Raw genomic sequence first — 25,913 nt, 5'->3', positions numbered from 1 at the left:
CTTTAAATTCACAGTGAACAATATGATCTCAGAAATATCACTGACTTGGTGGGAAGAAAAATCCTATTCCCCAATAGTAATAGGAATTTTTATTATATAATTTGATTTTCTTATATATTACTGTCCATTTTTTACTTTAGACACAAACTGTCATATGTTGAAAGCCATTGTGTTTTCCTACGATGCTATCACTAACATTTAATAGCTTGAAGTCACGTGTGATGTCAATTTTCCTAATGTTTCTGAGCTAGAATGAAATTCATCTGCATATGAATAGCAGAAAATGTTTCCACTTACCTTGTACACCCATATCTTTAGTAAGTTGAAATCAGTGATTTCAAAAGAGATTCCTGTGGGACTCTCTTTGAACTACTTTAATAGATTATCATCTCCAGAATTGTCTATAACTGATGTGACATATATAATCTGTAAGGCATTATGTAACTATTATACCATAATCATTGGTGTCAAAGACCTTTTATAAAAATTGACAATACTATTCTGGTAATTTACCGGTGTCTCCAGATCTAAGCAGTAGAATTTTACTGTGGTTTCCCTAATGAAATGATCTTTCCTACTATAACATGAGCCATGTCAAGTGCTATAATTTATCATTCTTTATAAGTTAGGTCACAGTAACTGAACAAGTTCATGTGCTTTCTAGGATATTCTTGCTCCAAGTTTCCATGGTAACATTGAGATAGTTTCATTTCAGACTTGTATGTCAATTACTTGAAGATCGATCAGAAAGATGAAAAATCATTTAGTAAAGAATCCATATTTAGGGCTGGTGCTGTAGCTCAGTGATAGAGCACCTGCCTTGCACGTGTGAGGCACTGGGTTTGATTCTCAGCATCACATAAAAATAAATAAAGATATTGTGTACATCTACAACTAAAAAATTTTTTAAAGAATCCATATTTAATTGTATCCATAACTTCATCCCTGTACACATGTAATATAGGTGTCTGTGGTTTGTATTCATCAACATTCTTTCTCTTTATCATTCAAGAACATGAATCCCTAATGTGTAACCCTGTTCTTCTTGCTGAAAATGTCAGATGAGCATTTTTCTACATGGATTTTAAATAATAGCTCATCTCCAACCTTAAAGAGGTCATTTGTCAGTGCATACACCTATCTAGTAACTTTTAATTTTATAAGTAAACTAGACTGAAAGCAAAAAATAGCAAACTCATATTTTAAAACATCACCAGAGGTTTGTCTGGTATGTGGCATTCACTATTCAGCCCCTTCCTGCAATTTTAAATGTGAAAAAAAAATCACTGGGCGCTCTGAATAGTGGTGTTCACTGCCCATCTGTCCAACATCCTCTCAATGTGATCTGGGCAACCCAGACCTCTCATGTGGACAAGAGCAAATGACAGCTAAAGCTTCTTACCCAATTCTGCAGGATCTTTTGCTCCAATTAAACCCATAAGTCTTTTTTACCTACTATTCTAGTCAGTGATAATTCAAATGTTTTGTTCTTACTTAATTCTTTATCATATACACATCATTTTTAATTGGCTTTTTTTGTGTAGTCTAGAACAAAGGAAGCAAATAGTCACACTAGTCTCCCATAAGTTTATGAATTGTATTTACATTCTTGGACCAGCTCAGTCACTATTTCCAAATACCACATCCCCACAAGTTGGAATAGCAAAGGACTTTGAACCATTTCCATTGCACTCAAGTCCTGTGTGGATCCAAGAGGCACAAATGGAGTCTTCATGGTTAAAAGATTGAAAATGTTCTAGTGAAAAAGAAATATGGCATTCTTATTCCAGTCAAAGCAGTTGTCACATGTAGACTGAAGTCCCATCTTCCCAGCAATGTTCTTTACTATCTGCTAATGAAATAGTCCCGTATTTTAAAGACAATTATTCCTAGGATGACAAGAACTGGGATAAATGAATATAAAATGACAAAGTTTTTTGTGAATCGGGCTGTTGCACCTGGGCATGTTCTCTCAATGAATTGAATTCCTTGAGTGATGGTACATAGTGGATGATACATCATAGAAGCATTTAAGCTGCCTGCCAAGAAAAAGATTGACAATGTCAGATATGGTATATTTCAGGTTATTTAATCAACAAGTGTTTACCTACTACTCACAAAGAGCTTAGCACTCTCCTGAGTACCCTTCTTCATAAAAGATTCATCTTAGAGAGCCTGGAATGCACAATTAGATGCAGCTTCATTTGAAGATGGAGATGGATTTGTTTCCATTGAGGGTATAGATTCATTACCATATTCCACATAAAAACTATGATCACCCTATACCAAATATCCTAAAGTTACTGACCTTGTCACCTAATTTGAAACAAACCACTAAGTTCTACTATGCTCTTTAGTTGTCTTCAGAGTGACCCTCAGATTTCCAGTGGTCATAAGGACCTTGTTATGTTCCCATTGCTCTCTTGTGGGACTGGGGAATCAACTTTTGCCATAAAAAATGGCTTTACTCAGTTATATACTGTGTACATTTTGGGGAACAAAAAGCCACTTCAGAGCCTATCTAAAATATACTAGTGTTTACTTCAATGTACGTAAGATCTGTTGCTTTCTAAAAGCATCAGGTGATTGACAGGAGACTAACTTGACCACTGCCTTTTTTTTGGTGTGGGAGGGCTACTGGAGATGGAACCCAGGGGTGCTTAACCACTAAGCCACATCCCCAACCCTTTTTATTTTTTTATTTTGGGGTGGGGTCTTGCTAAGTTGCTCAGGGCCTCACTAAGTTGCTGTAGCTGGCCTTGAACTTGTGCTCCTCCTGCCTCAGCCTCCCAAATCACTGGGATTACAGGCATGAGCTACCATGGGCAGCCTATTTTATTTTAAATTTTAAAGAAAATTTTGGACTTTATTTCAAAACCAGGTTTTAAATCAATTTACTATAAAATATAACATTTATTAGAAAATGTTTCCCTCAGAAAATTGCTTCCTCAGAGTAATATGTAAAAATAATATTCCAAAATAGATTACTTACCACAAGTGAAATTCAGTCCATAGAACTCATTTACTACAAGAATCTCAGAGCAAAATTTTTGAAATGTAAAATAACTGAAGATTTTAAAAGGAATAGGCATTTCTTCTGTGTTTCTTAAGAAAAGGAAAAGAGACATATTCAGTAGGCTCTGGTAAATAGTTTTACTAAACAAAAAGAAGGGCAATCCTTATTTTATGCTTTCTTACTTAATTTTCAATCTCTATTATAAAAATTATGCTCACTACCAAAATCTTCAAATACTGCTGAAAATATAAAGAAATAATACCCGGAAATGACCATTGTTAGCAATGGTGAAAAAATATATACATATGCATATATAAACATACTTACATACATATACATATCTATGTATATATAAAATTTTATACTATTTTATAAAATTTTACACAAATGGAATTAAATGCCTCATGCTCTTTTTTGACTTTTCCTCCCAAACGTGTCTCAGACATCCTTCCAAGTCAGTCAATGGAGCACTTAGTCATTTTCAATCAAGCTGTGTGGTACAGTATTCCTCTTAGGATCAATGTCTCATTTCTGGGGTAAGCAGCATTGATAGAAACACACACTAAAACGAGACCCCAAGGGAGAAAGGATGAAGAGAGCAAGCAGACATTCGTTGTGAGAAGGAATTCTGTCTCCTCTCCAGTCTATTTCAGGAAGAACTTCATGCTGACACTGGCTTTCTTGGTCCACTATGTAGTTTCTATCAATTGAAAAATATATATTAAATTTTATTTATAAGGAACTAGTTCCAAGTGCTTTAGGAATTAAAAAAGAAAAAAAAAGTCCTATCTTAAAGAACTCAACAATGTAGTTAGAGACACAGATTATTCATCCTTAAGACAAAAAATGCTCAGTAGCGAGCAACTTGGGTCAAGAAAGACTAAAAACCCGGCACTACGGGTCCATAGTATTCTTATATTTGGTATTTATGTTTTCACCTAATCTCACATGACCCCCAAACTCCATGACTTTGAGTTATTGGCAGTTTTCTTAAGCACAAAATGAATGAACCACATTGAGAGGCTGTTCATTGAAAAGGATAGGTGGGAATTTGGGAAGGACTTAGAGGAAGAAAAGGGACATTCATAGAAGACAGAAATGGTCTGGGCACAGGCCTGTCAAAATTGCATTTGGGACTGAATGGATCTGAAAGGCTACACAGAGGATTTGAAGTGGGAGCAGTGAGAGGTGAGTTAGAAAGACAGCTGGAAACAAGTGTGGGAGACCTGAAACGAGTTGACATTGCATGACCTTAAGAAAGGTCATATTGAAATCATTATTTTAAGGAAAGTTAATGTGGCACCAGCAAATAAGATGGACCAGAAAAAAAGCAGATTGAGGACAGCAAGAAAGGGAACAGGCTATAGCAGAAGTTCAAGTATCAGATGATAGACATCCGGAATAGGATGATGGCCACGAGAAGTTGGCTGCCTGGCTGGCTGCCTGTTCAAGGTAAGAACCGTGTGCTTCCTTCTCCTGTACTACGTGGGATGAAACACAAATGCTCCACATGCCTGTGACTTGACATCAGAAAAGAAAACTACGTGAGTTGGTGACTGATCCAGTGTGCGGACAGTTTGAGAGTCATGCATGCAATCTTTCAGCTCAACGAGTAATTTTTGGTTCAAGGCCATAGGCTGGCACCTGAGAAAGAATGAGACACAGCTGCTGCCCTTAAGTGGTTGACAATCTATTAAAAGAAAGGCTGAGGTGCTAGGTGGCACGCAAGGGGTACTGGGAGAAAACTCAGGAGCTGTCAGAGCAGAGCGCTCCTCTAGTCATGGGAAGGTGGGACTGGCTTTGTGCATGTGGCAGAGGAGACAGATGGGCAGATGAGAGGCACAGGAGAAGCAGGCTGTTACAGAAACCCTTGTGCTTTCAAGAGGGAGGAAGCACAGGTCCAAATTGATTGACATGAGACTATCCACGATATGTAGCTCATAGGAAGGAAGTGTGCATATTTCCTATGTTACAAAAAATCTGATCTCGTTTTTATTAAAAGATGTTATTATAGTCTAGCAAGATATGCAACAAAATTGAACTCTAGTGGTAGTACTTCGGGATTCTTATTCCTTCCTCATGCAGTTCTAGAGGGTATGTGTTTTTTGCCCTAAAGAATTCCCATTATATAAGTAGAAGGAAGAGCAAAGCTATTTCCATTCGTGTTTGAGGGAAGAGGGAGCCAGAAGTACAAATGCTACAGGCAGTTTAGTCAGGAAAGATGCACACCTGAGGGACAGACAGAAATGTAGTGACTGGAGCTTAAAGTGGCCTCTAGGAGTGGAGTTTTAATTCTGTGATGGAAGTGGAATCTGCTTGAACCCTTGGGATGTGAAGATTTTGGAAAGAACCCCAAAGCATCTAGTAATGTTGGTCACTGCCTTCCTCTCAGGAGCAATTAATCCCTTTTTCCTAAAACCACACAAATGAAACACTGCTAGATGGGCATTCTAATGATCCACATAATATAAAAGAGCTTAGGTCTGCACCTTGCCAGCTTGATTCTATAACCTTGTGGTGATTTGATTTGTGCATTTTTCACAGAAGCTATCAATCCATTTAAACAACAGAGACAAATACAATGAATTGTAAATTTTTTTAAAAAAATCCTTTCTGATTGAATTCAGGGGCACTCAACCAGTGAGCCACATGCCCAGCCCTATTTTGTATTTTATTTAGAGACAGGGTCTCACTGAGTTGCTTAGTGCCTCGCCCTTGCTGAGGCTGGCTTTGAACTTGTGATCTTCCTGCTTCCGCCTCTTGAGCCACTGGGATTATAGGTGTGCATCAGTGCACCCAGCCTCATTTTGCTTTATAGTATCTCTCTTTTTCTATAACTTGTGTTCTCGTGTTGATAAACTTATTTACTCCTTGTGATCTCTTAAGGTGGGCAGGGCCCAGATAAGTACCTCCATTTTATAAATGAGGAAACTAATTTAGATAGGAAAGTGACTTGTTCATAGTCATGGGACAGCTAGAGCATTAGAGGAAGTTTCAGAGTCCTAGGGCAGCACTCTCTCCAGGGGCCACGGGCATCATGGGTGTCTTCAAGGTGGTAGGACTTGAGCTAAGTCAAGCTTGAACTTAGTTTCCTTACCCAAATTTCTCTTGAGAATTAAACAACTACATAAAGCCCTTGTTATTTGATTTTTAAGCCAAAAGAAACAAAGCCCTCTTTACATTTCCTGGGAGCCCACAGTTTACTTCCTAGATCCCACTCATCACCTGCCTGGAATCATTTTTACCCTTTTTAAAATGTTCTATCCTTTCCTCTTCTACTTTTTAAATCTCTCTCTCTCTCTCTCTCTCTCTCTCTCTCTCTCTCTGTAGGTGAGTGTGTGTGTGTGTCTGTGTGTGTCTGTGTGTGTGTGCACACGCACATGTAGTCTTGGTTATAAAATGATGCTTGTCCATTATAGAATATTTTAAAAATATGAAGAAGGGGGCTGAGGATGTGGCTCAAGCGGTGGCGTGCTCGCCTGGGATGCGTGCGGCCCGGGTTCGATCCTCAGCACCACATACCAACAAAGATGTTGTGTCCGCCAAGAACTAAAAAATAAATATTAAAAATTCTCTCTCTCTCTCTCTCTCTCTCTCTCTCTCTTTAAAAAAATGCTTATTGAATTAATAAAAATAACATTGTCTAAAATAATTTTTAAAAAATATGAAGAAGAATTTAAATACCACCCAGACATAATAACTATAAACATTTGGTGTCCATGTTTTAAGTCTTAATTCTTTGGGGGGCTATCTTTTATCCTGTAGGCTCTTTTCTTATCTGACTATTCTTAATTCCCCCCAAAAAACTAGGATTTGGAAACTTGACTAGAGACCCAGGTCAGAAGTGAACTAATACACACACCATTTAGCCTATTGTATGGGCTGTGAGTTTTTCTGGAACATCCAGGTGGGTTTTCTTCTCTCATTTTAATGGCTTATTATATATGAATCATATCAATAGAACACTTATCTTGTCATTTCCTGATTCCCAATAAAAAGACATGTCATTGAACACCTGGTGAAAAGCTCAAGGTCTAAGGTAATAACGATAAGCAAGCAATATAAATAACACCACACTATAAAGTAATATCTTTAGCAAGTACCCATAGCTCTTCTCTGGGGTTCCTACACAACAATCATTATCAAGTACTCATTAGTACCATACCAAGCTAAGTCCTTTGAATCATTATATCTTACCTGAGGAATCCAGATCCAACTAGCACCCCGGCAATGCTGAGCAGAGCCACTACACTGTTGGCGATATTGGGGTTTTGGATCATACCAAGTACAACCAGAGTCAGAAATTCACCAATTAAATGGGGAGCCAAGAGAGCAGCAGAGAAATATCCAAATCTGGCAACCTCAGGGTATAAGCCCAGCGTCCTAGAAAAACACAAGTTCTTTAGTTTCCTCTCCAAGCACTCTCATTTAAGAAAAATACCATGTTTGCCTTCTATGAATAATCCTGGGTGTGAGGAGTCATCAGGGCAAGCCCAGCTCCCCTCTCTAAGGCCTTTGGGAATAACCAATATTTGAGACCGTTTATTACCACAGTGGGTTCTGTTCAACTCAAAGTCAGTCACCCTCAGCTCTCATGGGAAAATATTAAACTACTTAGACCCGTTAGCTGTCATAAGTAGGGCTGGTGAACTCCCAGGTCTCTTCATAAATAACTGTGTTACTACCTATACTACAAGCGACCCTATATCCATACCCTTTTCTCTTATGTTCCTTTTACCAAATTATATCTTACAGGGAGACAGTATGCTTTAATGACCATAGACTTAGTTGCTCTTTATTGCATCTGTACAGTGGAGAAAGAAACTGGCATTTCTGATCCCCACCCACCCTCAAGACCATCCTCTCTGCCTCTTGTACAAACCATTGTCTATGCTATCGAGTCCCTTCCCCGGTGTAGTCTTTCTTGCATCTGTTTTTTTCTTTTTTAAATTTTGCAACAGTGTCTCACGAAGTGGTCACCCAGGCTGGTTCGAACTTTGAATCCTCCTGCCTTAGCCTCCGGAGTAGCTGGGATTAGGGTCATGTGCCACTACACCTGGCTTGTCTTGTGACTTTTAAAACATTCACCTTTGGTGATTTGTCGCATCTGGACAAGGGTCGTTCTTTCCCTTTCTATTGCTTTAATTTTCCTCAAGGTCTTTAATCTCCTCAATGAGTCATCAGCATAACCAGGTTGTCTCCTAATTAGCTGATCTCCTTTCAGACGGAACTGGGTCATTTGGCATGTCTTAGACTTAGCTACTACTCAAAACTGTCTCACTTCCAAGATTTCAGATTCCAAAACACCCTCTCTTATCATGGCCTCTGCCTCCCATTTCCCCAGCCCTCACTCCCTCGGGGCCTCGCTGCCTTCTGTCATCCTTTGCAGGATTAATCCTCACCTCTGGGAACCCTGCTTGTCATTTAAGCTACTAAAGTGTGTGGAACACAGTATATTGCTGTACTAATTGAAGCCATTCTGCCCTTTTGCTTCAACGGGCTTCTGAACCCGTAAGTTCCTCCTAGCATCTTGGATTCCAATGGCATGTCACATCATGCTGACATGAACCCCTACTTTACCCCTCCTCTATTTCTTTTCCAGTGCTCACCTCCCATTTTATGAATTTCTTATTCTCTCTCTCTCTCTCTCTCTCTCTCTCTCTCTCTCTCTCTCTCTCTCTCCCCCCACCTCCTCTATCCATCCCCATCTCTTTCAAGTGTGGCCCTATCTCCTGGTATCATGATTCCATGTTATTTGGTTCTCCTGTCCCTACCTTGGTCTACTCTGAAAACTTGATCTATAGCTTAGCAAATTTTATCTGTATTTACAATCTGAGTTTTGTTGTTGTCTGTTTGTTTTGCAGTGCTGGGGGCCGAGCTCAGGGCCTTGGGCATGCGGGGAAATGCTCTATAGCACTGAACTTTACCTCCAGCCCCCTTGTTTTCTATGATCCTATTTGCCACCTCCTAAGCAACCATTCTTTGAGTCTGATAATCATTTAGCAGCCCCCTGTTCCCCTTCACCAAGCTCCCCCAGACAACATCTGCCTCCTCCGCCTTGCCCCTTCTTCCCTTGTAAACCTGACTTGCATCCCGGCTGCTCTACTGAGGCTCTCTTCTGGAAGATTGCAGTGAACTCCTCCTCTTATGCTTCACCAAAGGTGATGGTTATGCAGTGAACTCCTCCTCTTATGCTTCACCAAAGGTTATGCTTGACCTCTTATGTCATACCAAAAGGGTTGGCCACACCCCCTAGAAGTCCTCTCCCCGCTCTGCTCCCCAGTGCTGCTTCTCCCTCTGCCTCCCTGACCACCCCTTCACCTCCTTCGTCGGCTTGCTCTTCTCTTCCCAGTCTCTGTCCTTGTTTTAAGGTTCTACACTCCGACTGCTTCCTCCCTTCTCCCTGTACTGTCACGGGTCTTTACTCTTGTTTCTCCTACTTTTTCTCAGTACTTCATCTTAACCCAGACCAAAGTGTTCAAAAAACCAAAACCATTCTCTCTCCAGGAAACTTTGGTAAGGATGCTTCATCCTCCCATCCTCTCCTGCTGAAGACCCAAGCATCATCTATGATTTTTCTTTATTCCAACAAATTCATTCCATATCTGAATCCATTTGATTCTACTTTCCCAGAATCTCAAAGTGATTTCCCCTTGCAGGGTATGGTGACGCACGCCTGTGATCCCAGCAGCTCAGGAGGCTGAGGCAGGAGGATCGGGAGTTCAAAGCCAGCCTCAGCAACTTAGCAAGGCCCTAAGCAACTTAGTGAGACCCTATCTCTAAATAAAAAATTAAAAAGGGCTGGGGATATTGCTCAGTGGTTAAGCGCCCCTGGGTTCAGTCCCCAATCCCCTCACCCAAAAAAAGGTTTTTCCTTTCTCTTGCCACAGTTACTGTTCATTTGGGGGCTTCTGTCTTTCCCATAGACATTTGCAAAGGCTCCTTACTGGGCCATCCAACAACTCTGTCCTAACTCCAGTCTGCTGTCAAAGTGACTCACTGTCTAGAACCCAACACAGAGGGGACACTTCCTGATGCAAAATCCTCTCCCATGTCCCATTATCAACTATGTGCCAGCCCTTAGTCTCGAAGTCAGTGCCTCTCCTAGCAGCCACCAGGGTTTTGTCTCAGTTTCTTCTACTCCTCCAATTCTTCATTTCCCACTGCACTTTGAACCATTTCTCTGAAAAGATCTTATCTGTGTTGCTTCTGAAACTGTGTCCTTGCTTTCTCCACCTGGAATGCCCTTGCTCCCTCTCAGGTTCTTCCCCCAAACCCTCCGAGAGTTCTTCTCCAAAACTTTCAAGAATTCCTCTCCCCTGGATCCCTTCTTCCCACCCAGAAGATGGACTCCTATTGTCCTCTAATATTAACTGTGGATGTGAGATGGGGAACACATTCCATCAGTGTCTCAATTTCCTCATCTACAAACAGGGACAAGTCCAGGACCACCTCACAGGACAGCTTCAAGGATTACGTGAATTAATACATTTAAAGCTCACAGCGTCTCACATAAAGTAAGTGCTCAATATGTATTAGCTGCTGTCATTGTTGTATATCTCAGTGAAGCATTTGTGGTCTTTTATAAGACTAATTTTCATTTCCTTGAATCAAAGTCATCTGGAGATTTGTTCATGTCCACAGTTCATTATCTGAAATGCTTTAAGGCCAGATTGTGGGATTTTTTTTTCTTTCAGCACTGAGAATTGAACCCAGGGGCATTTTGTCACTGAGTTACATCCCACTTCTTTTTATTATTTATTTTGAGATAGGGTTTTGCTAAATTTCTGAGGCTGGCCTCAAATTTTCAATCCTCCTGCCTCAGCCTCCTGAATGGCTGGGAATGCACTTATGTACCACTACATATGACCAGATGTGTTTTTGAATGTGGAAATTTACTAATTCTGGAAAGGTAGACCATACTTGCTGCAATGGAATCTGAAAACACATCTGTAATAAAGCCCATGAATATTTCTGCTAAGCAGAAATTGGAACAAGTCTCAAGAGCCCCTTGCTGGTTTCATTCAGTGAGTTCAGGTCATATCATGCTGCTAAAGAGTTACAAAAACACTCTTGGCTCCCAGAGATGTTTTGATTATAGAATCTTTGCAAACTTGATGTTTACTCCTCTTTGAATCTCCTCTAGCACCAACCCTGTGCCTGCAATTGGTAGGCATTCAATAAATATCCCTGTCATTTAAATGAAGTATTTGCTACATGGCTACCTATACTAGAAATGATTCTGCATTTTAATGTCTGACCAATATAGTCGTGAACTAGCTGATTGCATAGAACCTGGTTTAAAATTATCCTGTTTTCTCAAGTCCTACAGTATAAATTATTTCTCAGGGTCAGGATCACAAATACTGTACGGTTTTCAAAATCAATGCTTGGTAAATTTTAAAGTTCACATGAATTACTTGGAAGTTCTCATAAATACAGAATCCAATTCAGTAATTCTGGGCCTATGATTAAGCATTTGAAACAATCACATAACAGTGACACTGGTCCATGAGCCATTATGAGTAATAAAATCCTAAATTAACAAATCTTCAGTTTTCACTTAGCCTTGTTTTACTAAAAAATTGTCAACTTTAAATACTTTGCCTTGGAGGGGCTGGGGTTGTAGCTCAGTGGTAGAGAGCTTGCCTAAACATGTGTTAGGCACTGGGTTCTCAGTACCACATATAAATCAATATAATAAAGGTACATCAACAACTAAAAATATATATTTAAAAAAAACAAAACTTTGCCTTAGAGCTGGGCATGGTAGCATGTGCCTATAATCCCAGAGGCTTGGGAGGCTGAGGCAGGAGGATCAAGAGTTCAAAGCCAACCTCAGCAATGGTGAGGCTCTTAGCAACTCAGTGAGATGCTGTCTCTAAATAAAATACAAAACAGGGCTGGGGAGGAGGCTCAGTGGTTGAGTGCCCCTGAGTTCAATCCCTGGTACGAAACAAAACAAAACCCTAGCCGTGGGCTGGGGTTGTGGCTCACTGGTGGAGCAGTTGCCTAGCATGTGTGAGGCTCTGGGTTCAATTCTCAGCACCATATATAAATAAATACATAAATAAATAAAATAGAAACTTTGCCTTTAGAGAACATGGAACATGCACTTCTCTGAATTCATGGACCCTGAACAGATGGGACTGTGTTTTGCATCATAAGCCAGAGATTCAGCGTGTTCTGTGTGTCGGAATGTGGAGGTTTCATCAGGGCCAGCAAGGAAGCCACGTGGTTCCTGCCATTGCTCTGGGTGGATTGTCCACTCTTGTCTTGACAGAGGGCAAGTGGCCTTGCCTCTGTCATTCTCCAGAGTAAAACCAACTTCTAAGAGCCATCCATCGAAACCCAACAGCTTCTATGCCTCATGGTTTCCGATGCTGTCACTCTTACTCCTCCAGCCCTCTCAGCCCACCCAGAGTGTGACACCAGGGCCATGAGTGAAGTCTCAGGCAGAGCTGCCCAGACTTAGTTGCTGGTGAACAGTAGCCACCATGGCTATTCCTGAGCCTCATCTGGGTCCCAGCTCCTTGAGAGCCCTCTTCCTAGCTTAAGTCCTGCAGGGCACATGGGGCATACTCTTCTGGAACATGTGGTCTTCGTGATTTGCTTTCCGGTCCCATGCAGCCTGTGGCTCTGTGATTTCATTTACAATGAAATAAATATCCTGAAGGACAGGGCCTTGCTCTAGGCACTGAGGGGCAAAGTGCCGCTCTTCCGCAGCTGAGAACATGGGGTCAGGCACCCTGGAGCTCTCTCCAGAGGCCCCCTGGCCCTCTGTGACTCCTTGGCAGGCCTGGCCCAGATGAACTGAATGCCTCCCAAAAACCTTCTTACCAGTAGCTCACGCTGGAGAACAGCAAGGTGGCCATGATGCTGAAGGGAAGGACATGTAGCACATAGGCCAGTAGCATCTGCCATTTCTGGTATAGGCCGTCTTGGCTCTCCTGGTCACTGACGGTTCGAAGCACGGGAACTGGCATGCAAGGCAGGGTCCAGAACAGTCAGTCACACAGAGCTGAGGGAGGGAGGGCTAGCCCAAGCCCAGCTTGAGATCTGTCAAGGCTGGTTGGTGAGGACCAGCTGGGAACATTCCCCAGTCATGGAAGGAAGGGACCTGCCATCCACAGAACAATAAATACTCCCCACCCCAAAAGTCCACACTCAACCTAAACTGCGATATGGTTGCACAAGAAAACATAATTCTTTTTCTTTAAAGCAGAAGGTTGTCACCAATTCAGAAAAGCACATGTAAAAGGGGCATGAATGAGTGATTTGAGGCACATTGTCCTTTTCTTGTGTAGGATGTTGGTCCCCATAGCAGCCTACATCCTACATTAACTCTCAGAGGACCTGAAAACCCTGGTAAATGCAGAAACTTCTCATTGCCCTTCATTCCCATCTCTAGGACCCACTCTGCAAAAGCAATATCCTTCCTTGTTATTCTCTGAACATAGAGTTATGTTCTGGAACTCCCTCTAATATCCATTTTCCTGCATAAACTATAACATCAGGCAGCTAGAAGTTGCTTCTGGATTCCCACTGAGCTTGAAAATTAGGTGAGGGCTATTCCAAATTAGGACCCAAATTAGCTAAAATGAGCTGTGCATCCTAAAAGACCAAGATGAGATACCAGGAATGATCCCAAACTCTACACCACCAACACCTCATAACTTCATGTTTCCCTGGATCCTTAGAAACTCACAGAGATCAACCTGGTGAGTTAATACACACCAAGGTGTTAGTAACTCAATAGCCATCTTTCCTCAGAGAGAAATCCTGGAAAGAGCCAGGTTTAGCTCAAAGAAGTCCCCTTATAATGGTGAACTTGGGCAAGGTGACTGATGGAGCAGGGAGACATTTAGACATTTAGACGTTTACCTCCTGGTCACTAGCACTTACACAGAGTCACAGCATTGAGCATGCCGGTGTATGGGGTGGCACCCAGAAACTGGTAAAGGAGACCCACGCGGTCCTGGACAGCACCCTTGAGCACTTCATTCTGAACCCGCAGAAGGAAGAAAATGAGGAACAAGCCCATGATCAGATTCTGAACGAGACGCATAATCACTGCTTGCTTATTTCTCAGTAAGTTTCTCGTCACTCTCCTGAAAACCAAACAACCCCATTTTAATACCTTTTCTTTCATTAATGGTGAATGTCCAAACACCTAAAATGGGTCTTTCTTACATTCCCAAAATTCCTTACCTCAAGAGAACCCACAGTTTAGAGAGAGCTCCAGGAGGCTCTTTGGTTTTGAAAGGAATCATTGGTAAAGTTTTCAGGTGTTTTGTTCTTTCAATATTCTCCAAAGTTTTGCGGTAGATGTCTGATTCTTTGTAGGCAGATTCAAGCATCTGGACTCTCTTGTAGGTTTCTATTTCCCGTTCTTTGCTTTGGGTATCCACTGATGTCAGGTCCACTACATTTTTTCCCCCGAAAGATAGAACTCATGTCTTTTTAAATGCATATACAATGGATGATAATAATATCTCCTCATTGATTTGGATATTATTCATCCCATCAGAATCAAACCTGTCATTAATGACCACTTATAAAAATCAGAATATTTTAAAGCTCATAAAAATCCCACTGAGACTTCCTAGGAGAATTCAGAAGAACAGAGATTCATTTTTCTCTTGACAAAGTAGGAGTATAGCAACTTATTTGGGAAAGATTTCCCCATCTCATTCTGATAGGTCAATGATGATTAATGGACCCTCTGAATTAATTCTTTGAAAAGTGAAAATCACCAACAAAAAAGTAAAACCAACCCCCTCTAGAGCTTGTGTCATCCTGGCAGAAATCTGAGATGAGAAAGTTCAGAAAATAATTCACTATGGGGAATGTGAAAGAAAAACTTACTATAGAAGTCAAAGGGGTTAGAATGTTCAGGACAAGGGTAACCACAGCCATTGAAGAAATCAAGCATTTCCACCGGTGTACCACAGAAAACCAACTCTCCGTAGGTCAGGATGGCAATTTTGTCAAAGTGCTGATCAGACAACAGATGATGTTAGTGTGTGGTCAGGTCCATGTCCTTATGGGAAATATATTTCCAAGCAGTTAGTCAGTCCTTTGATTACCTTAATGAGTATCCTAAATGGGTCCATTGGAGACACTTGGAGTGTATCCCTAAACTTTCCAGCTGGGTTACCTCTGTGGATCATGCTGTATCCCATCCTGAGCCCCAGCATCACATCTGGGGTAGAGAAGAGCTACCAGGCCTGGGTTTAAGTTCCAGCCATGCCACTGAGAATGACCTTGGGCAACCTGGGATGTTTTATTTGTTTGTTGTTTGTGTTTGAAATATCGGATCCTCATCTATACAAAGCAAATACTAGCTAACTAAATCGATACTGGGAGGATCGAGTGAAACTTTTCTTTAAAGGAAATCTGTGACATTCAATGGAAAAAACACAGCCTTTGAAACCGTCTCAACCATGAACGCCAGTCCCAGCTTTTTACTGTGTAATATTGCTCAATTTTGAGTCATTGCTAAGTTTTGCTCTTTTCCTCTGTATGGTGGGTGGATATCCTGATGCGGACCTCAGAGGATTATTTTACTAAATAAACAAGCCAGTGTGCAGAAAGTATTTGGAATGTGGCAGATGCCAAAAAAAGCAAGTTCCCATCCTTTGCTCTTCCCAAATCAGGATTTGGCTCCAGTTGCTCAAATACACATCATAACCTGCCCCTCCATTCCCAACTCAACACACCATGCACCCACCCTTGAGTTGAGAGAACAAGAGACATGACCCTTTACCTGGAAGAGCTCAGAGCGGGGCTGGTGGATGGTGAGGATCACGATGCGGTCCCTGCGAGCCAGCTCTGCTAGGAGGATGACAATCTGATTTGCAGTCAGGCAGTCCAGGCCTGTGGTTGGCTCATCAAACATCATGATCTCTGCCGGCAAAGAAGGACAGACATCTGAGCCTCTGCCTAGGCCAGGTTCTGGGCTTAAATCTCAGAATTTGGACCAGTCCTTTACTGAAACGTTGTACCCCATCTAAACAGTGCCCGCTGAGAAGTGGCTGCATGCAAACTGGCTTTTAGCCCAAGCCCAGGAGAAAGACCTGACCTAGGAGGGCCCAACTCCCAGCTCTGGAGCATATTTGGGGTTAAGAGAACCACATCAGGCCTCTTACTTGGTGCCATGTTCTCTTTGGGCTCCATCCAGGGGACTCTGACAAGAAACAAGGCTGGCAGGCAAGTGTCAAGATGTTTTGAAAAAGTTGAGAGGAGACTGGCCAAAAAGACACAATCCCACTTCATGTCTGAAGCTTCTTCCAGCACTAACAGGGTCTTTGCACAGCAAAGAAATCTGACTTATGGAACAAGGTCTGAGGTGGGCCAGATATTTGGTTTCTGAAGAGGGTTTAACCATAGGTTATTTCTGCCCCCAAAGTGACAAGGGCTCTTAAGAGCATCTCTCTTCTTTGCCTTCTAGTGACCAAATACCACCAGAAGAACAGGCAGACTTGATCTATCACAGTGTAAAGAAAGTACCTAGATGCCATGTGTCCACTTGCAGGTACACATGAGTGGGAAAGTTTGCCCAAGTGGGGAAAGTGACCAAACCAGGCAGGGGGAAGCACTTCCCTGTGGCATGCACAGTTTTCAGCACATCACTTAAATTCCTACTTTGGTTCCTGACATTTCATAAACTCCACTTCTACTACCAGAACTCATTTGCCTTCCCCAGTAGACACTGTGTTAGAAGGAAATAAGGATGGACCAGGAGGGCTCTACTCATGGAAGGTACTAACGGAACACTAAAACGCACATGCAATGCTTCTGAGTCTAAGAGATGTTTTGTTCAGATGTTCCTCGATTTTTGATGGGTTACATTCCAAAATCCATGGTAAAGTGAAAATCATAAGTCAAAAGTGCATCGAATACACCTAACCTACAGAACAAAACAGCACACTTAGCGCCACTGTAGAGTGTCAGTCATTTCTTCTTGTGACCGTGTGGCTGAATGGGAGTCATGGCTCACTGACTCAGTCCAGCATCATGAGAGAATATGGTACCATGTATCACAAGCCCAGGAAAAGATCAAGATTCAAAAACTGAAGTGTGGTTTCCACTGAGTGTGTATTGCTTCCACACCATCCCAAAGTTGAAAAATCATAAATTAAACCTTCATAAGTTGGGAACTGTCTATAGTTGGATGGTGGAATAGCATCTGGAAATGAACTACATATAGTAATTCCAAAAACGTTTGGAAACTGTCAGTGATTTCAGTTCTACACAAACCCCTCCCTAAATGAGGAATGTGAAGAAAGGGTCTCATGTGTCTGCAGACACATGGGGAGGCCCAGGCACTGCTGGCCCACGTTGCACTTACTGGGGTCCTGGAGAAGCTGGGCTGCAATGGAGACCCGACGCCGCTCACCACTGGAAATGCCCCCAAAATTATAGTTGCCGATCAATCGGTCTGCGACGTGACTCAGGCTCAACTCTGCCATGACTGCCTCCACCTGCAGGAGACACAAAGCCCAGGGTGTTGCCTGTGACTTCGACTTCAGTTCATGGGCTAGAAAAGGCTCAAGAGAGGCAACACCCCTCTAGATTACATGGGCTACTTTCAAATTCACCACTGGGGAAATCAAACCTATTATAGTAAAATCCAGTTTGGCTTAAATCACAATATTATACATGTATCATATTTAAATAAATAATCTGAATATATTTTTAAAGTCCCTAAAGCAATGAAAAATGTTTATATTGCTTCACCAAGAAACAACAAATATTTCACCAAACTCTTCTTCAAATGTCAGTCAGTCTAGCCCATATAGAGAAATCTCTCCACGGTATAGTTAAAATATAATTTGTTTTTGTGTTTGAATTTTGAAACTTTATCATAATAAGTGTTTTATATGTTTTAAACAATCCAATTTGGTTTGAACTGAACCCAGTTTCCCCTGTGTAACCCGAATAAATCCTAGAGTCTCGAGTGGTCCAATCTCAGTGTGATTTTGCATCAAAAGAATATAATCTAGCTACCAAAAGTAATTAAAAATAATTCCAATCTTTACTTGAATCTCTTTAAGGACTTTAAAGGGGACCCAATTTATAATCTACACCATACTTCTTAAAAACTCTCTCTCTTCCAATCTACTTAAACTCAGCAGCTCCCTGAACCCCCTCGCCTTTCTCCACATTCTCAACTCCCTCACAACAATAACTATGAAACCCAATTCCTTACTGACTTTGGAATCAAGAAGGCTGGCCTCTTCCCTTCCTCTCCCTCTTTCTTTCCTCAGCTTATCCCGTTCCAGAGACCTGTTGGAAAATTGTTACTTCTATTCTTCCCTTTACCGATTGCCCCCTTCTGCATGAGGCCCTGAGAAACCATATAAGAGGCTGAGAATATGTATATGTTTATGAGTTTGTTGTCTTTGGTCCCTAATGTGATTGTGTCATTTATATGATGCAAAAAGAAACAAACACATGGAGTTGAAAAACAACCAAAATATACTAGATTGGAGTGAAAAGATGATTTATGGAATAAAATTCCAGAGGAATTTGCACCAGACCTACATGGGCTAAATTTGGTGTCATCTTCTGAGACCACAAAGGGACTCAGGGAACATGCTAGAGATAGCGGGCCTGGGTTCCAGTCCCAAATCTGCCATCCCCTGTTGTCTGATCTTAACTTGTTGGTGTCACTATGTGGTTCTGCAAGAGGGAGATAATGCCTCCCACAGAGGTTGATATCAGAAGGAAAAGAGATATTGTATGTGAACATACAAGCCCTGCTGAATGCTTACCAGAAACAAGAGTCAAGTATAATCTGGTAAAACAGCAAGAGCCTTGCAATGCTTCAGAGCACACTAAGGCAACCTAAAGTCCAGGCAGGAGACAGGGTCAGGCATTGCTCTGCGAGGTCCTTCTTGCAGGCCAAGCCTCTCTCTAAGGCTCCTCTAGAGTGAAAGCTATGCCCCAGAGTTCTCTAGGAGTTTCAAATGGAAGTATGCTGTTTACTGACCAAAGGCCTGGTAACAAACAAGTCCATTTCCAGGGAGCTGTGCCTCTTTGAAGGTGGCACATCAACCTGTCATTGTTCCCTGCATTCTCCCAGGCCTTACAGTCCAGACAGAACTCAACAATGCTTCCAGGTAAAGTCCTGGTGGACTTACCTGCAGCTACTTCCAAAATGGGTGCATTTAAGAACCAGATTGGAATCTAAAAGAGTTAGCAATTCAATAGTTTCATTCTTCATTAACTTAATCCAGTTTGGATGAAGCCTATTCAAGCAAGGTCCCTTAAAAAGCAAGTTGAAAAATCTTGGTGGGGAAATAACACATCCATTCAAACACAGACCTAGCAGAACAGCATGATCCAACAGAAAAGCTAAAGCAAACCACATACAGAGTGGGAATATTTTAAAAGCCAAATTAAAAAAAAAATCACCAGGTGAAATGAATTTTAATAATAATATTCTTTACAGCCAAAACAGTAATTCACTCTCTCATAATTATTTCTTAAAATTCTGAATGAGAGCATTCACATTCTGTTTTTTCAGACGGAGGGTCTGAAATCCAGCGGTTTATTTTACACTTAGAGCAGGTCTAGGTTTGGATCGATCGAATTTCAGGTGTTCAAAAGGTACACGTGCCTGTCACCTTGATGGCGCAGGTGAGGCACAGAACTCAGGGGCGAAAGCAAAGGGAAGGAAGGGACAAGCAAAGAGGCGGAGGGAAGAAGGTTGCCCAGCCCCGAGGGCTTGATGGTCTTTCGGGAGTGTGGCCCCGGGAGCAGCTGTAGCCAGCGCCACAAGGCTCCACGCACCTTCCTGTGGAAGAAGTCTCCTGAGCCGCTCCGGATGGCCAGCATCGCGGTGTAGTGCAGCGTCTCTCGCACCGTGAGGCTGCTCAGAAAAGTGTCGCTCTGCAGGAGAGAGGGACGTCAGCGATGCGCGAGCCTGCGGCACCGGGCGGGGTTGGGGCGCGCCCACCTGCTGCACGTAGGAGAAGCAGTCCTGGAACTGGTCCTGACGCAGCGAGAGGCCGTTCACACACACGTCCCCAAGGAGGGTCCCCGTGAGCCGCAGCCTCCCGGATATGGCATCCAGCAGCGTGGTTTTCCCCGAGCCTGGAGGCGACAAGAGAAGACCCTCCGTGACTGTAACCACAGGAGAGGAACTTCCTGAGACCCCCCAGTGGAGGCGTGGCCCCTCCATAGGGACCTGGGTCACACTCTCACCGTCCATATGAGTCTGGGTTTTCCTCCAGGGGACTCTCACCCGGTTCAGATCTGAAGGTGCTTTGTCTACAAATTTGCTTTTCAAAGCTGTTTTGGTTGAAAAGGAAAATACAGGAAATGTTTGGCTCCTAGGACATCTGGATTTCTTTTTGTGGTCCCCTGGGATCTTCTGGTTACACCTGAGTGGAGGTGGCATTGACTTGCTGACAAAGTGTGGTCTGAGGACCAGCATCGTGCACATCCCCTGGGAGCTTGATAGAAAGGCAGAATTTCAGGCCCCACCCTAGACTTGCTGAACTTAATTCTGATTTGTAACAAGATCCTTGGATGATTCCCATGCGAATTAGAGTTTGAGAAACACCAGGTTAGCGAGTGCTTTGGTGAAACCAAGTTGACCTCAGGCTGCACCCAAAGCCTTGAGCATAGCTAGCTATTGCCAGTAAGAACATTCTTGCAGAGTTGTTAGGAACTAACTGCCTGCGTTAGAGGCACCTGAAGGAGGACGTTTATCCCGGTTGGTTGGTAGTTTTTTACTAGGTTAGAGATTTGAGGACACCTTAGGATAAGAAACCTGCTGGCCCCTCGCAGTCATACTAGACACTAGCTTAGCCTGTGCACACAAAGTTCCTAGAGACAGAACAGGTTTCACCAGGCCTTGCCTACCCAAGGCTGCAAAGAAGCTAAACTTAATTATGGAGCACACAGGCAGGAGGTTCTGAACTGTGAGAAGACAGAAGAGAATCCTCCTGAGGATTTTCAAAGCTCAACAAGCTCCTGCAGAGCCGTCTTCTTTCCTAACCCAGGACTGACAAGGCTCAGAATCAGCCCCATGAACAATGCTGGTCCTCAGACCACACCTTGTCAGCAAGGCTCTAGGCAATGCCACCTACATTCAGGTATAACCAGAAGATCCCAGGGGACCACAAAAAGAAATCCAGATGTCCTAGGAGCCAAACATTGCCTGTATTTTCCTTTCCAGCCCAAAAAAGTTTGAGAAGCAAATTTGCAGCCCCAGCTTAGGAGTAGAGCCCCTACATTGCCTGGCCTGATCCTTGACCTCTTCTAATCAGAACCTCCATGGCCTTACATTTCTAGGACCTAATCTCAACTCTGACAGAACCACTCTATTAAGACGGGCCTCCCCCAGGACAGGAGGGCTACTTTCTTATTGCTAAATCCTATGGATACTTCTCTCAGTGTGTTATTTGGCATTTGCTACTGTTGATTGTCTTCTGTTCAAGAGTTCAAGACCTGCCCCATAGCCTCTTCCATCCCACCAGCCACATCAATGTTTTTAGCAGACAATTCACAATAGCTGAACTGTGGAAGCAACCTAGATGCCCTTCAGTAGATGAATGGATAAAGAAACTGTGGCATATATACACAATGGAACATTACTCAGCATTAAAAGAGAATAAAATCATGGCATTTGCAGGTCTGTGGATGGAGCTGGAGGATGTCAGGCTCAGTGAAGTTAGCCAATCCCCAAAAAACCAAATTCTGAATGTTTTCTCTGATATAAGGAGGCTGACTCATACTGGGGATTAGGGGGAGCATGGGAGGAATAGATGAACTCTAGATAGGGCAAAGGGAAGGGAGAACAAGCAAGGGGGAATGGGGTAGAAAAGGCAGTGGAATGAGATGGACATCATTACTCTATGTATGAAGACAAGAATGGTGTGACTCTATGTTGTATACAACCAGAGATATGAAAAATTGTGCTATATATGTAATATGAATTGAAATGCATTCTGCTGTCATATATAACAAATTAGAATAAAATTTTAAAAATTTAAAATAGAATAAATAGATAAATAAAGATTTGATAGTATTGCTTGGGATAAGATAGTGATGAAATCATGTCATTTTATTAAACACTATAAGTAATTTATAGACTTAATTTATATATTTGTTTAACAAATATTTATTAAGCCCCTATTATGTGATGGACCCTGTTCCAGGCCTTAAGGACACATCAGGAAAAAGACACAAAGTCCCTGCATTAGTGGAATTTGCATTCTACTTTGCATTCATGTTCACGATTAGGGATATGTAGTCATAAAACCGTGATTAGGTACAACATCAGAAATCAGTTCACATCACCTATCAAGAGCCCCATCCCTTATCCTGCTGAGGTGTATCCAGAGCTTGACACTGGCCTGTTGGACATGCTTCTGAGAAGGGCACTATGTACCACTATGTACCACTCTTCATAATTCCACACAAGGAATGCAACAAGTCACAAATTATTATAAAGATAACTCATTTTTTTTCTTTTTAAAGGAGCACATTACATTTATCAAAAGGAATTTTAGAATGAGCTTGGGTGTTACGGTACATGTGCATAGTTAGAAATGGTTTAAGAAATGGAAATTAGAATTGATAGGAAATCTCAGAGAAGCATAATAGCTTTAGTTAGGGCTATGGTCTAATTGTTTCAAGTGTTGAAGTCTTTACCCCCAACGTAATCGTATTATGAAGTGAGCTGTATTAGGAGGAGGTATTGGGAGATTAGGTTGAGAGAAGAAGTCCTAATGATTGGGATTCATGCCCTTACAAAAAGAGGCTCAGGACAGAACCCTCTCTCCTTCCACCTTGAGAGGTTAGGATGAGAAGATGATTGGTTTCAGCCCTCACCAGGTACCACATCAGTCAGCCCTTTGATCTTAGATTTCCCAGCATTTAGGACTGTGAAAAAATCAAATCCTATTGCTTATAAGCCACCCAGTATATGGTATTTTGTTACAGTAGCCCAAATGAACTAAGTCAGTGAATTCTTTTTCATTTTGTCTTAACATACTACTATTGCCATTCAGCTGAACATCTGCTGTGGCAGTGAATGGGTGTAAAGCTATCTTAGTCCATTTTCTGTTGTTATAGCAAAATGCCTGAGGCTGAATAGTTGGTAAAGAAAAGAAGTTTATTTAACACATAGTTTTGCTGACTTAAACTTCAAAATTGAGTGACTCCCTGCTTGGCTCTGGTGATAGACTTCTGGCTACATCACAACATGATAAATGGCACCATAGCAGGATAACATATAAGAGGGAGAAATTGCATGGTGAGACAGGAAGCCAGAGGAATTCAGGGACCAAGCTTGCTCTTTTTATAACAACTTGTTCTGACAGGAACTGGGGAAGTCTTGCAAGAACTATATTCCTCGCTTCTGAGGGCCATGCCTCCATCTTCCACTAGGCCCCACTGCTTAGGGGTTCCGGCACCTCCCAGCAGTATGAACCTTCAGTAGGACACACTCAAACCAAAATCAACAGTACTACGCCTGGTTTTCACCATAGACTTACATTTCCTCTCTCTATTATAGAGTGTTATGCAAATGGAGAAGTGTAATAAATGGCAATGATTTGCAAGCAGTTGCTTCTGTGAAGTCAATTTGTCAGATCCTTAACCTTAAGATACGTGACAAGCACGGGGTGCAGTGGCACATGCCTGTAATCCAGCTGTTCTGGAGGCTGAGGCAGGAGGATCACGAGTTCAAAGCCAGCCTCAGCAAAGGTGAGGTGCTAAGTAACTCAGTGAGACCCTGTCTCTAAATAAAATACACAATAGGGCTGGGGATGTGGCTCAGTGCTTGAGTGCCCCTGAGTTCAATCCCCTATTACCCCCCACCAAAAAAAGATAGGTAACAGCCCAGCTCAGCCCAGGGGACACTGTGCTGTCTGTAGGACCAATACTCCCATCCCCCAGCTGTGGGAAGATGACCCTGAGGATTCACAGCTGTGACCCTCATAGGGAATCGCCTGAGCCACAAGGAGCTGCCTATCAAAGGTTATACCCTCCCCAGGACAGTCACTGCAGGACTCAAAAGCAAACCTAGAATTCAGGCTCCAGTGTAGTTGCCCCATGGGGAATGGGCATACAATCTGTCATGTTTAATTCCTTATAAAAGATCAGAAGCAAATATGTATTATGGGAAGATTTAACAAGGCCTGGTTTCAATTCCTGAACATTTTTATTCTTCTCTATTCCTGACTGCATGTCTAAAGTACATCATAATGAAATAGGGCTTGTGAGATCGAGGATGGAGGTTAAATGGGCATTTTTGTGCCTATTTAATTCCTTTTCCTATCTCCAGGCAGGATCTAGAAAGAGGAAATTGTGTTTACTGAGCATCCCTATATGCCAGCCGCTGTGATGGGGATTTTGTATACTTGGAAATATGAATTCACTTAAAGGGCTAGGGATGTGAATCAGTGGTAGAGCACTTGCCTGGCTGGCATGAGGTCCTGGGTTTGATCCCTAGCCCTGCCCTGGCCTCCCAAAAAAAGTGAAAGAGAAGAAAAAAAAACTGGATTCAGATTCACTTACATGTTAGGCAGGACTTTATAACTCTTTCAAGAGTTTTTTCAAAATTTGACATTGATACCAAGTTCCATTCACAGTGAGACATGTCATTAGGTTTCATTCTGATAGCAAACTTGTGACCTTCTTGCTGTAACTTACTCACTTCTTCGGTGTGGTACTTAAATCAAACCAAAGCCTTGGCAGAGTCCCACTTGAGAATCAGGACACTCTTTCCCGTGCTTACCTGAGGCCCCTAGGATGCACATGATCTGCCCACTCTCAATGTACAAGGAGACATCTTTGAGGATCTGCCTGTTCCACCGCTGCCAGCCAGATGTGAAGTTCCACCAGGGCCCCACTCGATTGCTTTAAAGAAAACCCCACAGGGGCAAAGGCAGCATGGGTCCTAGAAGGAGCCAGACCAGATCCCCGGGCACTGATCCCGGCTCTGCCCCACCCCAGTTGAGCAGGCTCCTGTTTTATCCTCTGGGTCCTCCTCTGCGAACCCTGGAGGGATCCTGACGGCAAGCTGGCTACCACCCTGGAAAGCACCCGCCCAGCAGCTGCTCTGAGTGACAGTTCTCTCTGGCTGCTTGCGAGGTGGTGAACAGGACAGTGTTCATTCCTTAAGCTGACCCTGTCTTCCTTCTCCAGGCTTCATTCCACCTGGTCCTCCCGGCACCCCGACTCCTCACACCCTCTCTGTCCACACAGGGCAGGCGGTAGACAGGATGGGGAAGGGGTGTGGGCGATGAGAATGGGTAAAGGGCAGTGGCAAGAGACAAAGCACCTTTTTTTTTTATGTCCAGGCCTTGCCCTGGACAGGAGAAGGGACCATTCACTTTTGTTCCTCATCTTCCAGTGGCACTGCTACCGGCTCTCTTCCAACCCCATCTACTGAAGAGGCAGCCCATAGCCCCCAGGTACACCCCCAGCCTGTTAGTCAGGACAGGCAACAGAGCAGGTGAAAGACCAGGCCACCTGCCTGCAGGTGCTGCCTTACCTGATGCTATAGGAGACGTGGAGGACGCCCAGGCTGTTCTGAGGCTCCGAGGCAGCTGCAGGACCCTCCTCGAGGGGGCCCTGGGAACCTCTGTTTACTTGGGGTCCTGAGTCCCCCTCTGGGGTCAGAAAGGGGAACTCACTCATGGCCAACTGGCAGCAAAAACAGTTGAATTTTCTGGTGGCCTGACCCTTCCTGAAGTGGCTTCAGCTGAGGAGCCAGTGGCAGAGTGCCCTGCCTGCTCTTTGCCCGGTCCTAGAGTCCCTCATGAAGCAGCAGGACAGGAACTTGGCGACGGATGCCATTATCTGATGTACCTTTAGCCACAGCGTTCTTATCTTGACAGTGGGCAGAACACACCGTGTTTGTGGGAGGGTT

At 42.9% G+C, this 25,913-nt stretch overlaps 1 protein-coding gene across 1 annotated transcript; it reads right to left on the bottom strand.

Moving 5' to 3' along the window:
- Positions 1 to 1,845: 1,845 nt before the first annotated feature.
- Positions 1,846 to 25,681, bottom strand: ABCG5 (ATP binding cassette subfamily G member 5; the record flags this gene model as incomplete). The annotated part of the gene is made up of 13 exons (XM_081265468.1): positions 1,846 to 2,035; positions 2,989 to 3,105; positions 7,214 to 7,399; positions 12,857 to 12,995; positions 13,922 to 14,127; positions 14,228 to 14,441; positions 14,885 to 15,014; positions 15,786 to 15,925; positions 17,370 to 17,502; positions 19,817 to 19,915; positions 19,983 to 20,119; positions 24,777 to 24,898; positions 25,536 to 25,681. The coding sequence occupies 13 exons, from the start codon at positions 25,679 to 25,681 to the stop codon at positions 1,846 to 1,848; spliced, it is 1,959 nt and encodes a 652-aa protein (XP_081121594.1).
- Between the last annotated feature and the right edge of the window lie 232 nt (positions 25,682 to 25,913).

Source organism: Spermophilus citellus (genome assembly GCF_964194105.1).
Source record: "Spermophilus citellus genome assembly, chromosome: 13".
Taxonomy (NCBI): domain Eukaryota; kingdom Metazoa; phylum Chordata; class Mammalia; order Rodentia; family Sciuridae; genus Spermophilus; species Spermophilus citellus.
This window is presented reverse-complemented; position numbering and strand designations above follow the sequence as displayed.